This window comes from Melanerpes formicivorus, unplaced genomic scaffold (genome assembly GCF_026170545.1).
Source record: "Melanerpes formicivorus ecotype bairdi unplaced genomic scaffold, bMelFor1.0.p_v2 SCAF_24, whole genome shotgun sequence".
Taxonomy (NCBI): Eukaryota; Metazoa; Chordata; class Aves; order Piciformes; family Picidae; genus Melanerpes; species Melanerpes formicivorus.
Window position 1 is genome coordinate 2,497,566 of NW_027142376.1, and position 15,716 is coordinate 2,513,281.

The 15,716-nt window shown below is 42.2% G+C and overlaps 1 protein-coding gene across 6 annotated transcripts in view; it reads left to right on the forward strand.

The window, feature by feature from the left end:
- The window catches only part of ADCY1 (adenylate cyclase 1), a 182,761-nt gene that overhangs the window by 128,202 nt on the left and 38,843 nt on the right, over positions 1 to 15,716 (forward strand). For all 6 annotated transcript variants that reach the window (XM_068152589.1, XM_068152594.1, XM_068152591.1 and 3 more), the window contains 4 exons: positions 7,768 to 7,923; positions 10,636 to 10,830; positions 11,802 to 11,899; positions 15,595 to 15,679. In XM_068152589.1, coding sequence (XP_068008690.1) covers positions 7,768 to 7,923; positions 10,636 to 10,830; positions 11,802 to 11,899; positions 15,595 to 15,679 — 534 coding nt within the window. The remainder of the gene's footprint in view (positions 1 to 7,767; positions 7,924 to 10,635; positions 10,831 to 11,801; positions 11,900 to 15,594; positions 15,680 to 15,716) is intronic.

The following is a 15,716-nucleotide window of genomic DNA, read 5'->3' on the forward strand; positions in this document are numbered from 1 at the left end:
GAGCAGGTATGATGCCAAGAGGAATGAAAATCAATGTTATAAGCAACAGATGGCCAAGAATCTGTTGAATTTGAAAAGGAAACAGGCCCCTTTTTATTTATTTATTTATTTATTTACATATGTATCTATTTATTTAGGAGACACATACCCCACATTCTTCCATATTTGGCCTGACAGGAAGGTCTTTCATTACAAATATCATGCAAGCCAAGAATGCATATAATGAATATAAGGTAATTCAAAGTAGTTACAATGCAAATGTCAACAAACTATAAAATATTTCCCATTAAAAAAAATAAAACTAATTAATTCTTCTGGCAACCACAAATTTGTGATCTGCTCTGATTGCTAGTTTTTGCATAAGCCAGTAGGTCTGAGGGGCAGAGGTCACCACTAAGGGAACACTTTTATTTTTGTTTTCTGGCAGTTTTTAGTTTCATTGAATAATAGACTGGCTTGAGTTGGAAGACACTGTAAAGATTATCTAGTTCAAATCCCTCTGCCATGGGCAAAGACACCTCCCACGAGCTCAGGTCACTCCGGCCCCTCAATTTAGGAAGGACACTGAGACTCTTGAACATGTCCAGAGAAGGGCAATGAGGCTGGTGAGAGGCCTCAAGCACAAGCCCTATGAGGAGAGGCTGAGGGAGCTGGGGTTGTTTAGCCTGGAGAAGAGGAGGCTCAGGGGAGACCTTCTTGCTCTCTACAACTCCCTGAAGGGAGGTTGTAGACAGGTGGGGCTTGGTCTCTTCTCCCAGCCAACCAGCACCAGAACAAGAGAACACAGTCCAGGGGAGGTTTAGGCTGGATGTTAGGAAGAAGTTCTTCATAGAAAGAGAGATTGGTCATTGGAATGGGCTGCCCAGGGAGGTGGTGGAGTCACCGTCCCTGGAGGTGTTGAAGAGGGCATTGGATGTGGCATTTGCTGCCATGGTTTAGTAGTCATGTTGTGTTGGTTGATAGGTTGGACTTGATGATCTGTGAGGTCTCTTCCAACCTTACTGATTCTATGATTCTATGAAACCTCATCCATCCTGGTCTTAAACACTTACAGGGATGAGGAGTCCACAACTTCTCTGGGCAACCTGTTCCAGTGTTTCACCACCTTCGTAGTAAAGAACTTCTTCTTAATGTCCAATTTGTTCTTATTAAACGATAATTATCATGTTTGACAGGAAAGTGGTGGAGTCACCCTCCCTGGAGGAGGATGTCTCCAAGAAATATAGCTGATTTTTTTTTTTCCCTCAAGCACAGAATTGACTTCATGCACAGACAAAACAACATAGATTTAGGATGGCCTTCTATGTTTGTGTAGGTGAAATACATCATGACAACCTTGGCTGGACTTTGGATTTTATTGGTTGCTTTCATCTTGCTTTTTATTAACAATTAGCATGTTTCTGAAGTATAACTGCTCATATACCCTCTTGAGATGCATTCTACAATGTCTTAATAATACTTTCATCAAACTTTGTAGAGTGAAGCCATTTGATATATACAATCTATGTGTGATTAGGATTTTTGGTAGTAGTTTATTGGATTCTCCCTGACCTGCTTAAAAGATGTCATCTTGGCATCATCACTTGAAAAACAAAAGAAAAAGGCTACAGAGGGAAAATGTAACCTGAGTGAAACTGCAGCTCTAAATTTACTGTAGTTAGTTCTTTTTTATTTATTATCACAGAATCACAGACTGCTAGGGGTTTGAAGGGATCTCTGGAGATCATCTAGTTCAACCCTCCTGCTAGAGCAGCATCACTCGGAGCAGTTTGTACAGGGATGTGTCCAGGTGGGTTTGGAATCTCTTCACAGAAGGAGAGTGCACAACATCTCTGCCTGCTCCACAGCTGTGGCAGTCTCATAATGAAGAAGATTTTCCCTCATGTTTTGGGTAGAATTTCCTGTGTTCCAGTTTGTGCCCAATACCCATTTTCCTATCACTGGACACCCCATCCTCTTGCCTCCCACCTTTAGCTGCTGATCAGCACTGAGAAGATCCCCTCCCAGTCTGCTCCCACCCTAGGTCTCCCTCTTGAAGGGAGGTTGTAGACAGGGGGAGGGCTGGTCTCTTCTCACAGGCAATCACCAACAGAAGAGGACAGAGTCTCAAGCTGCACCAGGGGAGGTTTAGACTGGATGTTAGGAAGAAATTCTTCATAGAGAGAGTGATTGCCCATTGGAATGGGCTGCCCAGAGAGGTGGTGGACTCACCATCACTGGAGGTGTTTAGGAGGAGACTTGATGGCGTGCTTGGTGACATGGTTTAGGTGATTAGATGGTGTTGGATGATAGGTTGGATGCAATGATCTTGGTCTATTCTATTCTATTCTATTCTATTCTTAAGAAAGATATGCCAGTCCCATCGAAGTTCCAACTGTTCCACTTCCATTTTATTTAAAGCTCCATCTTTACTTATATGAAATTTCCTTCTCTGAAAAGCTGATTTGATTTAATCACTCTGGCTAGATCTACATGAACATGCCACAATGTTCTTATAGTATCCTTTTTTTTTTTTTTTCCCCAAATGTGTAAAACTTCTTTCCAAATGTGTAAAACAGAGCACTTACAGCCCAAGAAATCTCTCCATCTGGCTGGCAGCTCCCTAGGACTTTTTTTTGCACCTGACACTTCTAATATTATCCTGTCCTCTCTGTGTCAAGCAAGTATTCATGGTCATTGCAAGTTGTCAGCTTTCTGGACTAATTGATTCCAAGGACGTTAGGAAGAAATTCTTTACAGTGAGGGTGCTGAGACACTGGGACAGGTTGCCCAGGGAGGTTGTGGTTGCCCCCTCCTTGGAAATGTTCAAGGCCAGGCTAGATGAGGCCTTGAGCAACCTGGTCTAGTGGAACATGTCCCGGCCCGTTGTGGAGGGGTTGGAACTAGATGATCTTTAATGTGCCTTCCAATTCAAACCATTCTAGGATTCTATGATTCTATGGTTTTGCTTAGCTGATCATCTACTTGCCAGCACTTTCAGACTGCTTGAACTCTGAACACAAAGTAGTAAGAGAAGAGCCATGCATAGGGCACATGAAAACTTTGCAACCTAGACAAATAAACTCTCTCATTGCTAGTGCACAGCAACTGTCCTGATTTGAAATGCCTCAAGTTAGACATCTGATCCCATAGCTAGGCACACACTGACGATTTCTGCTTCTAAATTGACGGCTACCTGCAGCTACTCTTGCTGCCAGGACTAGCAGGCTCCAGGGTGGACTTTGCTCTCAATGTCTGACAGCTCCTACCAAGGAACTTAACTAGAGATTTGAATGCATAACTTGGGCTTTCCAGATTTTAACAGCTCAGATATACTTCAGCAGATCTGATTTAGCAGGCAGACACACAGCCTTTTGACAGAAGCTTTAGCTTGCATCTGGACAGGGAATGATCTGTGCCTGAGCCTTTGCACTGCACAAGCTGTTAGAACTTTAAGACGGAAAAGGGGAGATTTAAACTAGATATTAGGATGAAATTCTTTCCAGCCTGGGTGGTGACACACTGGAACAGGTTGCCCAGGGAGGTTGTGGATGCCCCCTCCCTGGCAGTGTTCAAGGCCAGGTTGGATGAGGCCCTGAGCAACCTGGTCTAGTGGAAGGTGTCCCTGGCCATGGCAGGGAGGTTGGATCTGGGTGATCTTTAAAGTCCTTCCCAACCCAAACTATTCTAGGATTTTATGAATATACTCACCCTCACATTGGAATTAAACTGTTTGTGTTACCACCTAGAAAACACTTGTGTTGCAGTGTGTTGGTATACAGCTTCAGGATTCTTTCTGCAGTTGCTATGAAGCTGCTAGCCAGATGATCACCAGTGTGCCAGCCCATGGGTTGGGTGCCAGTGACAGTGTAATAAGTCATGTGCTCTAACATTGTTCTCATTTCTTAATTTTCTCCCTCCAGCAACATGGAGTCTGTAGAATGGAGAAATGTAAGGCACTAGTGTAATATTTACCCTGTTACTGATCTCCTAGAGAGTGTTTTAATCCCCACAGCTCCTAAAAACTTATTGGTACATGTGTCAAGAAGGTGGCCACACCGTTCCAAATGTTAAGAGTTTGTCTTATAGAATCTATATTATTTACTGTTAAATGCTACAGAATCACATAATAATAAGGATTGGAAGGGACCTCTGGAGATCATCAAGTCTGACCCCCCTGCGGGAGCAGGTTCACCCAGAGCAGGCTGCACAGGACAGGGTCCAGGCGGGTTTCAAATGTGATGGAGACTCCACAAGCTCTCTGGGTAGCCAGGTGCAATGCTCTACCACTCTCAAAAATAAAGTAGTTCCTCCTCATGTTTAGATGGAACTTCTTATGTTCAAGTATGTTTCCATTTCCTCTTGTGCTGTGATTGAGCACCACTATAAGAAGACTGGCCCCATCCTCCTGACACCTACCATTTAAGTGTTGATCAGCATTGATAAGATTCCTTCCTCAGACTTCTCTATGCTAAAAATCCCCAAGTTCTTCAGCCTTTTTTTGTAAGAGAGATGTTCCAGTCACCTCATCTTCCTCATAGCCTTTTTCTGTACCCTTTCAAACAACTCCCCATCTTGAACTGGGGAGCTTGGAACTGGACCCAGTACTGCAGATATGGCCTCACCAGGGCAGAGCTGAGGGAGAAGACAACATCCCTACACCTGCCAGCTATTCTCTTGTTGATCCACCACAGGAGACCACTGGCCTTCCTGGCCACAAGGGCACATTGTTTGCTCATGGCCATCTTGTTGTCCACCAGAACTCCCAGGTCTTTTTCCCCAGAGCTGCTTTCCATCAGGTCATCCCCTCACCTGTACTGGTGCAGGGGGTTGTTCCTCCCTTTTGTGACAGACAGCTGAGGTGTCATAAGCAGAATGTATTACAAGGGTGACAGAAAAGGATGGTAAAGCAAATGTCTGCTGACTTTAACTGTAGGAATAACTAACTAACTAAATAAATACATATGTTTGCTCACCTAGCTCAGGACAAAATGACTTGCAGACCATAACAGATGCTACTGCCAGAAGGCATGGTCTTGCCTGCCTGAAGACAAAAAACACAGACAGACAAAGTGCTACAGTATTTATCATGGCTGTAAGTGTGTTTGGAATGCCCTTGGTATCTTCTTTCCCACGGCATTTTGAGCACTGCAATTGAATACAGTCAGGGGAACAGCAGTGCTGCTGCTGTTTCTGAGAATCCCAGATAAGCACCAGCGAATCCCATTACCTGAAATTCAAATACTGGAGTGTTTTCCCAGAATTTTAATCAGCTCTTGTTTGGTTTCTGCATATTTAAAGACACTCACCCTGGCTGCTTTCAGAGTGCTCTGTTAGAAAATCCCAGCTCTTAACCTTCTTTGACAGCTGTGTCGCAGGAAACAACCAACCTTACCTAAAATTATGAAACAAGTGAACAGGAAACAAAATTGTTTGGGTTGGAAAAGACCTTTAAGATCATGAAGTCCAACCATTTTCTAGCTCTGCCAAGGCTTGTGCTAAACTATGTCCCTCAGCACATCACTGCCTCTTTGAAACACCTCCAGGGGTGGCAATTCAACCATCTCCCTGGGCAAACTATTTCAGTCTTTGAGAACCTTCTAAGTGAAAAAATTTCTTCTAATATCTGACCTAAACTTCTCGTGGTACAACTTGAGGCTATTTCTTCCCATCATTTTTCACTAGGAAGAAGAGGTGATGCCAATGGTCAAAAAGAAATGTGAAAGTAAAATGAGTTGGAATGAGAATACTGTGGTCTGACTTTCCTCTATTGCTGGCCTGGAGCAAGTTCAGAGAAAAAACAGAGTGAAAGACAATGGAGGATGTAATTTTTCTTTGTGTAGTGGGGTATTGTGATATTTATTTATTTATTTATTTAAGGCTCTTAACAGATTGTGCTGCATTTCTTGTATTCATCAAGGTTTTCAGCAGAAGGCAAGATATAGCACTGAGAAGTTCACAGTGTCTACAGTGTTGTTCTGCTGTAAAACAAAGTTCTTTTAAAAAAGGGACATGATTTGTGAGATAAAAATGAGTCAGAGTTCCTTTCCTGGTATCTTTAATATTCATAGACTCATAGAATGGTTTGGGTTGGAAGACATCGTGAAGATATCTGGTTCCAACCCCCCACCATGGGCAGGGACACATCTTCCACTAGACCAGCTTGCTCAAGGCCTTGTCCAACCTGCCCTTGAACACTTCCAGAGAAGTGGCATCTACATCTTCTCTGAGCAACCTGTTCCAGTGTCTCAACACCCTTACTGGAAAGAATTTCTTCCTAATATCCAGTCTAAATCTCTCCTCTTCCAGCTTAAAGCCCTCACCTCTCATCCTATCACCACAAGCCCTTGTAAACAGTCCCTCCCCAGCTTTCCTGTAGCCCCTTTCAGGTACTAGAAGGCCACTGTAAGATTTTTGTGGAACTTTCCCTTCTCCAAGCTGTACAGATATATATTGTGTATATGTAACAGAAGAATGAAAAGTCCTGAGTGCCTCACAGCCTCCCTTTAGGGTATGTATACATCTTTAAAGCAGAGCCAGCCTCTTCTGATTTCAGTGGGTGTAAATGAAAAAAAAAAAAAAGGGGGCGGGAAATAAGAAAGATTGAAATTATATTCTTAAGAGCAATTCATAAAAATTCTCATTTCCTTCCCATTATTTCTCTCCTGTATTTTTCCAGGATTTATTTTAAGGTTAAAGAAATGCCAGTACTGCCTCTCTTATGAGTTTGTCGTTAACACACTTTTTTGAGTGTCTACATTTCTGTGTGGAAAAGAGTTTCCAAAATGTTAAGTGTGTGTTTATATACTCTTTGTTCAATAGATTTGTTATACCCCAGGTTTAAGGGAAAAAATAGGATTAAATAATCTCCATATGCAAATACCTGATGTTTATCAAAACACATTGTTTCTTGATATTGCCTTGTTCTGACCACTGAATGGTGTGAATGTCTGCAGGTACGCACAGTCTCAGAGAATCATGGAACCATACAGTTTAATTAGGTTGGAAAAGCCCCTTAATGTCATGGAGTACAACAGTTAACTCAGCACTGCCAAGTTCACCACTAAACCATGGCCCTCAGCACGACATCCAAGCATCTCTTAAATACCTTCAGGGATGATGACTACATCAGTTCCCTGAGCAGCCTGTTCCAGGGCTTGACAACTTTAGCTGAAGATTTTTTTTCCTAATATCCAACCTAGCATGGCTAGGAGGCTGAGAGGAGACCATGCTAGGTATCTGGGAGAAATGACTGACACCCACCTAACTCCAATGTCCTTTCATGGAGTTATAGATAGCATGGTCTAGTCTCAGCCTCCTTTTCTCCAGGCTTAACACCAGTTCCCTCTGCTGCTCCTCACAGGACTTCTCCTGCAGACCCTTCACCAGATTCATTGCTCTTCTCTGCACCTTATCCAGCACCTCAGTGTCTTTCTTGAGGTGAGGGGCGCAAAACTAGACAAAATGATCAAGGTGTGACCTCAGCAGTACCAAGTCCAGGGTCACAATCACTTCCCTGGTTCTGCCGATCGCACTATTGCTGATCCAGGCCAGGACGCTGTTGGCCTTCTTGGCCACAAGGGCACATTCTGTCTCATCTGCAGCCAGCTGTCAGCCAACACCCACATCGAGCAGTTTCCAACCACTCTGCCCCAAGCCTGGAGAGTTCATGGGGTTATTGCGACCCAAGTGCAAGGCCCAGCACTTAACCTTATCAAGCCCGATGTCTGTCTGCACAGGAATGCAATAACACAGTTACAAATACTTTTGTTTTTTTCCAACCCACAGATATTTCCTGGACTGATTCTGTCAGACATTAAGCCTGCCAAAAGAATGAAGTTCAAGACAGTCTGCTACCTGCTCGTTCAGCTCATGCACTGTCGCAAGATGTTCAAAGCGGAGATCCCTTTCTCCAATGTCATGACGTGTGAAGATGATGATAAGGTAATGCATGTAGGCTCTTTGGGTTTCCATTCCAGGGCTACATTGAGCAGACCTACTTTGACAACATACAAAGTGAGGTGAACAACTGATAGAGGAGTTTCTGGTGCTCCTGCTGAAGCTAGAGCTATCTAATACCCACACCCATAGAATGGAATGGAATGGAATGGAATGGAATGGAATGGAATGGAATGGAATGGAATGGAATAGAATAGAATAGAATAGAATAGAATAGAATAGAATAGAATAGAATAGAATAGAATAGAATAGAATAGAAATTACCAGGTTGGAAAATACCTTCAAGATCATCAAGTCCAGGTTATCATCCAACACTATCTAATCAACTAAACCATGGCACCAAATACCTCATCCAGTCTCCTCTTAAACACCTGCAGCAATGGTGACTCCACCACCTCCCTGGGCAGCCCATTCCAATGGCCAATCACTCTTTCTCTAAGTAAATCACTCCTTCTCTAAGTAAATTGTAACAAATTCAATGATAACATAAGTTTTCTCACAAGTGTTGATAACAAGTGTCAAATGTGGACTTGAACAAGCCAGCACAGGTGGCATCTGTGACTTCTACTGAGTGTTCCCTTTAGGGAAATTAGAGTTTCTGAAGCTTTTTCTGAGATTGTCAAGAGCTTTTCTTTTGCATAATAAGTCCAGCACAATCTGAAGCTAATGGCAGCCCATGCAAAATAATAGAATAATTTTGTAGCTCTAAGTGATTCTTTAAAAGACCAAAGATAACCGATTAATCAAAAACCTCTTAGTCCATAATACAAATGCTTTTTTGAATAGTTTGGTAATGCCATGTCACAGAATTGCTTTATTCACTAGTAGTTGTGTTTACTTCCTTCTGGGATCTACCCAGAAATTCATGGAGAAAGAAAAACCTTCGTTAAGAGTTGCATCTTCCATTTTCTGTGCCAGCAGGTGGCAATGTGACATAGAGGACGCCACCAGTGCTCCAAAGTAGTCTATGTACATTGGCATTAGTAATACATCTTGACTGATTGCTTTACCTCTTGGCTTTGTTTGCTTGTTTCTGGGGGTTTTGTTTGCTTGTTTGTTTGTTTTCTTTACAAAATATATATTTATTGACAATTCCCTCTAAAGTTTCAGAAGGCATTGTAGCTTTTATAGTTTGGATAGTCCACGTGATGCTTCTGCAGGAAATTGGAGCAAAATTCATTAGTTCCCTTGAAACACAGTTGCAGTGAGATTTCAGACTCCAGTTTTGGTTTTTTAATTGTATAAGATCTTCTAATTGTGAATTCTTACTGCTCTTTGAGGAGTTTTAAAAAGTAGCCCACATGTTCTCTGAAGCATATGAAATATTTTACACTGTCTTGTGTGTCTGGATGTATAAATATGGTAATATAGGCAGGTATCCCAATATGGGTCTGCTGGGGATCTGAACAACAAATTTTCTCATGTCAAAACATTTCTTAGATTTATAGAATGGCTTAGGTTGGAAGGGACCTTAAAATCATCTAGTTCCAACCCCTCTGCCATGAGGCAGGGACACTTTCCTCTAGAACTAGTTGCTTGAGCCCCCATCCAACCTGGCCTTAAATACCTCCAGAGACAGCAGAATCCACAACCTCCCTGAGCAACCTGTTGCAGTGTCTCATCACCCTCACTGGAAATAATTTCTTCCTAACGTCTAGTCTAAATCTACTCTCCTCAACCTTAAAGCCTTTGCCTCCCACCCTATTGATATGAGCCCTTGTAAAAAAGTCTCTCCCCAGATTTCTTGTAGGCTCTGATAATTTATTGGCCTGTTGTATTTGAGTCTAAAAGTCCACCTTAGTCTCACTGTGGTGGTTTGGTTCTGGCTGGGGGCCAAATGCCCACCAAAGCCTATCACTCCCTTCCTTATACTGACAGGGGAGAGGGGAAAATATATCAAAAGACTGATAATAAAGTAGAGGCAATTTAAGAATAGAATAGAATAGAATAGAATAGAATAGAATAGAATAGAATAGAATAGAATAGAATAGAATAGAATAGAATAGGAGTAGAGTAGAATAGAATTAACCAGGTTGGAAAAGACCTTTGCAGGAAAGAATTTTTTTCCCAATATCCAACATAAATGTCCCCTGGCACAATTTCAGGCCATTTCCTCTCATTCTATCTCCTGAGACTAGGGAGAAGAGACTGACCTCACCTCACTCTAACCACTTTTCAGGCAGTCATAATGAGCAATGAGGTCTCCACTCAATGTCCTCTTTAGACTAAACAACCCCACTTTGCCCAGGTGATCCTCACCACACCTGTTCTCCAGACCCTTCAGTTTCCATTATCTGGACACACTCAAGCAACTCAATGTCTTTCTTGGAGTGAGGGGCTCAACACAAAGAACTTGGTTATCTTGCCTTCAAACAAAATCAAAACCCAAACCCACTATTTTTCTAGGTAAAGTGACACTGGTTGGGATCAAACTGATTATTGGGTCAGTGGCAGAGCAGAATGTAAAACGAATTTCTGTGGATGAAGATCGAACTCCTGGAATGCAGTGAGGGTTTTCTCATGGATTTGAATATGATCAGGATTTCAGATAAGGAGTTTAGAGACAAAATCTTTGTATAGTTGTTCAGCTGACTGAATTCCCAGCTCATCCTGGCTATGAGCTTGAGATAATCTGAACAGCAATGTAAAATGCCAATGGTAATAAATACAGTGCTTCTTTCTTCATCTGTGCCACAGAGGAGAGCATTAAGGACAGCCTCTGAAAAACTCAGGAATCGTTCCTCGTTTTCTACCAATGTTGTATACAACACTCCAGGAACTCGAGTCAACAGATACATCAGCAGACTGATAGAGGCCCGGCAAACAGAGTCTGAGATGGCTGACTTGAACTTCTTTACCCTGAAGTACAAGCAAATTGAGCGTGAAAATAAAGTAAGTTTGGAGCTTTTGAAAATTGTTTTATCCTGGGGTGCATCAAGAAAAGTGTGTCCAGCAGGTCTAGGGAGGTTCTTCTCCCCCTCTACTCTGCCCTGGTGAGACCACACCTGGAATATTGTGTCCAGTTTTGGGCTCCCTAGTTCAAGAAAGACAGAGAGCTGCTGGAGAGAATCCAGTGGAGAGCCATGAGGATAATCAGGGGACTTGATCATCTCCCCTGTGAAGAGAGACTGAGATCCCTGGGGCTGTTTAGTCTTGAGAAGACTGAGAGGGCATCTCATCAATGTGTATAAATATTTGAGTGGTGGGTGTCAGGTGGAGGGGGCCAAACTCTTTTCAATGGTGCACAGTAATAAGACAAGGAACAACAGGTTCAAACCTGAATGTAGAAGATTCCACCTCAACATGAGGAGAAACTTCTTTACTGTGAGGGTAATGGAGCACTGGAACAGGCTGCCCAGGGGAGTTGTGGAGTCTTCTTCTCTGGAGACTTTCAAAACCCACCTGGATGCATTCCTGTGTGGACTACCCTAAGAGATCCAGCTTTGGCAGGGAGGTTGGACTCGATGATCTCTGGAGGTCTCTTCCAACCTCTAATGTACTGTGATACTGTGATTTTCACTGATTTCACTGACCATGAGCCAATTTGCATTATTTGGGTGGTTGGTTTTAGACAATATTTATAATTTTACATTAATGTCTGAAACTAACCCAGACTTGACTAGTTAGAGGATGAAACCCAAACAGTCAGGCTGACAGGAGCAGTTGCCACAGAAGGCTGTCAAGGAAAACATTATGTAGACTTGCCTCACCTGGTATATTTCCTATGAATGTAGCCATGACTGTTAGCATGCTTGCAAAACATAGGTGCTTCTTTCTTCCTGAAAATAGACAGGCATGGAGGGAGGGCGGAGCTGGATGTATGTCAAGTGCTCATTGTCTTACTTTCTTCCTTTCTTTAACAGTACCACCAGCTTCAGGATGAGTACTTCACCAGTGCTGTAGTTCTCTCACTAATTCTAGCTGCCTTATTTGGCCTTGTCTACCTTCTAATAATACCACAGTAAGTTTCCAGCTTTTGGCACTGTAATTCAAAGCAGAACATCTTCAAGTATACTGCACAGGTCCAAAGATGAGTGTCTTTGGAATGGGATTTAGCACCCAGGTTGATATGGTTGTAAGCAAGAGATTCTCTGTTGGTATGGCCTCAGTCTAACAATCCAGAGGAGCAAATGGAAGAGGCAACAGTTAGACTGAGGCCATGCCCAGAGGAGCAAATGGAAGAGGTGACACATAAATTTTGCACATTTTGCAATCTTATTTGAAACAATTTCTTCCCCATTTCATCTTCCTCTATTTTCTCCCCTAGAAAACTGCACTTAGAAGACAAACACACTGAAAACTGCTCAACTTTTTAAAGCATTTCTGGCAGTACAAACATTTATCAGGACTTCAGTTGGAATAGAACTGGCTGCAGAATAATGCTTTTGAAAATCCCATTTTAAATTCTGGTCTCTTCTATTCACACATCTGTAGACAGAATAATATATATTCCTATATTCCATTATTTCTAATTGGAAGTTTGAGAAGCACCTTTTTTACTTCAATAATCATTATAGTTTAAATTTGTTATATAATAGCTTTCATCTGAAGAATTCAAAGTCACTTAAAAGAATCATCTAATTTCCATCCTAATGACCTCTGCTGAGTAATTGCAGCATAGTTGAGATCCCTTTCACTTACTTCTGAAGTAAAGCCCTGCTGCAGTACATAGCAATTTAGAACAAGGAGAGGCAGAGTAGTCAAAACTAGAATGAGTTTCCAAGAATCATATGGTACAGTCACTGGTAACCTTCCCAGAAAGTACTGTCATCAAAAAAACAACTGGACAGATTGACTTTAACCTCTGATCTGAGAGACATATAAGCTCACAGAGAACATGGCCACCAAAGACCATTCAGATGGACTGGTGCATCACTGGGTGGGTTAGAAAAGCCATCCTCTGTATGGTCTTAAGTTCTCTCTTCTAGTGCCTGTTGACAATGGTTTCACACACTTAAACAACTAGTCCTCTCAGGCTCTCCCTTCGCTGGGACACAGATGCACCCACGAGATAGGCTAAAACTTTGGAAGTGCTGTAAAATTTTCCATTCTCCACAGAACTTGGAGCTTTAAGATGCACTTTAGATTGCCAAAATAGTTTTAAGTATGACAAGAAAATGCAAAAGCCAAGACAAGAAGAGCAATGTGTTACTATAAAGGGAGAGGTGATAATAATGGTGTTTGACATGTATCACTAGTCAAAATCTGGAGGCAAGAAAATGTAAGAAAGCCAATTGCTGCATAAACAGAGAAAGCAACGGGTTTGACATCCTATGTCAATTCCTCACAATTCCTATGATCATCTCAGCACAGCAGCCTCTCATCTAAGGACATCTTTTATAGCCCCAGATGCAGTAGGTGAAAGTAAGGATATGTTCCTGTCAACCTAAGCTGTACAACTATGGAGGCATTCATGCACTGTAGCCACTAAAGGCCCTGATGATGAACCTTTCTGATGTCTTTTGCTAGATTTATCGGTTTTTAAATGTGACATACCCCATCGTCAGTGGTGCCAGCCTAAATCTCTATCAGGGTCCAACTCAGCACCAGTGGCAGTGGTTGGCTGCTGCTGCCTTAAGAGATACTGTTGATCATGTCCCCTGCATTTATTTCTGGCACACTACCATACTGAATACAAGCTGGATGTCTAGAAGCACAGGAGAATGTGCTGTTAGTTAATACTTACATTCAGAAATCACAGTGACAGCATCCAAAGTCACCTCCTCAATCTGGATGCACGTGCCACACCACAGAACTTTCCCTCTGTGTGTGCTGGCGGGAACTGTTACATGAATTTGAAACCAAAGATAAATAGTGGGAGGGGAGGGTTGAAATTACCCCCAGAATAAAATTGCCAGACCAGCTCAGTTGAAAGCAAATGAAGCTATATTTACCATCTAGAAATATGGGATGCAATGAATATGTACAAAATATACAATATTTACATTTATTTACAACTTATAAACAACACAAGACACCACCACCACCACCCCCCCACAGATAAAGCCACAGGGGGTTGCCAACAGCTTGGCCCTCTTGACTCCCTTCCTCTCCTCCTCCCCTTTTCCTCTTCCCTCTCCCCCCCCACCCCACAACCCATACAAGAGAAAAGAGAGAGGAGCAGATGGTAGCTTGTTAGTACTTAGCCATAACCAGAACTCAGCCAAGGTCAACAACACCCAAGCAAAAGCACCAGCCAGTGTCTCCTAGAGTGAAGAAGTTGAAAAGACAGAGAATTGGTTTACACTACTAGCTTTATGTTAGGTATCAGACCCATGGGATTAGCTAGGCCTTATCATTATCATTTAGGTGTTCAAAAAGGGATTGGACATGCCACTTGAAGTCATAGTTTAGTAATCATGAGGCATTGGGTGACAGGTCAGACCTGATGATCTTGGAGGTCTTTTCCAACCTTATTGATTCTATGATTCTATGGTTATTTTTCTTTTGCATCCAATGGTAATTTATTTACATTCTATCACTTTTATGCAAGGTCTATGGAAAAATTTCCTAGGCATCAGCCTAAAATTACCACAGTGAGGAATTCTTCATTAGACACCCTGTATAAGCAATCTTTCTCCAGTGATGGTAAGCGCACCCTTAGGTATATGACTGCAGCCATGGCTCACATCTTCTGGACAAGCTAGATTGCTCTCACATAACACTAGAAAAGAAGATGCACCAACACTGGTGAACAACTTTTTGTCAGTTTTCTCACATCCACAAGATACTGTTCCAACAACACAGGTTTTCTGAAGGAGGGAAGTGTTTGGTCTGCACCCCTTTTCTCATAAAGAGCAAGCCTATATTGCAAGATCAGGAGAGGAAAGATTAAGAATTAAAAGATTTATTACATTATCTTTGTGAATTCTTAGGTTCTTCTAATCATTGAAGACAACTTGGTTTGTCTAATCATTGAGGAACACTCAGAAGGAGAGTGTTGCTCTGTTTCATTAGAAGCAGGGATCACTGCCTGGTCTGATTTTATTTGACTTGATAAGTGAGTGAATTGGCTGACCTCTGATTTCTATGTCTTTGAGAAGGAGAGATTAGAAGAGGAAAAGTGGTAGTTTACACAGCTGCCAGATAATTGGGTTATACACTCTGCTTATGAGAGTCAGCAGCAGCCCACAATTAGGAAGTCTCTCTCCTGACACACCATCCAGGTGAATATTGGAGCCACCTTGATTTCCTTGCTGAGGTCACAGTGGGGATCATATACAAGAGTTCTACAATAAGGAACAATGACTTTAAGAAGGAAGATGGTAGATTTAGATTGGATATTAGGAAGAATTCTTTGCAGTGAGGATGGTGACATACTGGAACAGCTTGCCCAGGAAGGTTGTGGATGCCTGGTCCCTGGAGGTGTTTGAGGCCTTGAGCAACCTGGTCTAGTGGAAAGTGTCCCTGACCATGGCAGTGGGGTTTGGAATTAGATTATCTTTAAGGTCCCTTCTAACCCAAACCACTCTATGATATGACAATGAAGAGCATTTACTGATTCTTCATCCTTGAGAGCAGTGCATTTTACTGTGAAAAATGAGAGCAAGGGGGGAGGGGGAGATCCTCCAAAATATCAATTCATAAAGAGCTCTCTGCCTTTTGCTCTCATTTTCTGAGTTACATTCCTTTACTTCCTTTGTCTTTTGATTCTAGGAGTACCATAGTCCTTGTTCTCCTGGTGTTCTGCATATGCTTCTTAGTGGCTTGTATTATGTACCTACATGTCACACGAGTACAAGTAAGTGATTTAAGATTTTTATGTCTATTCTTCCTTT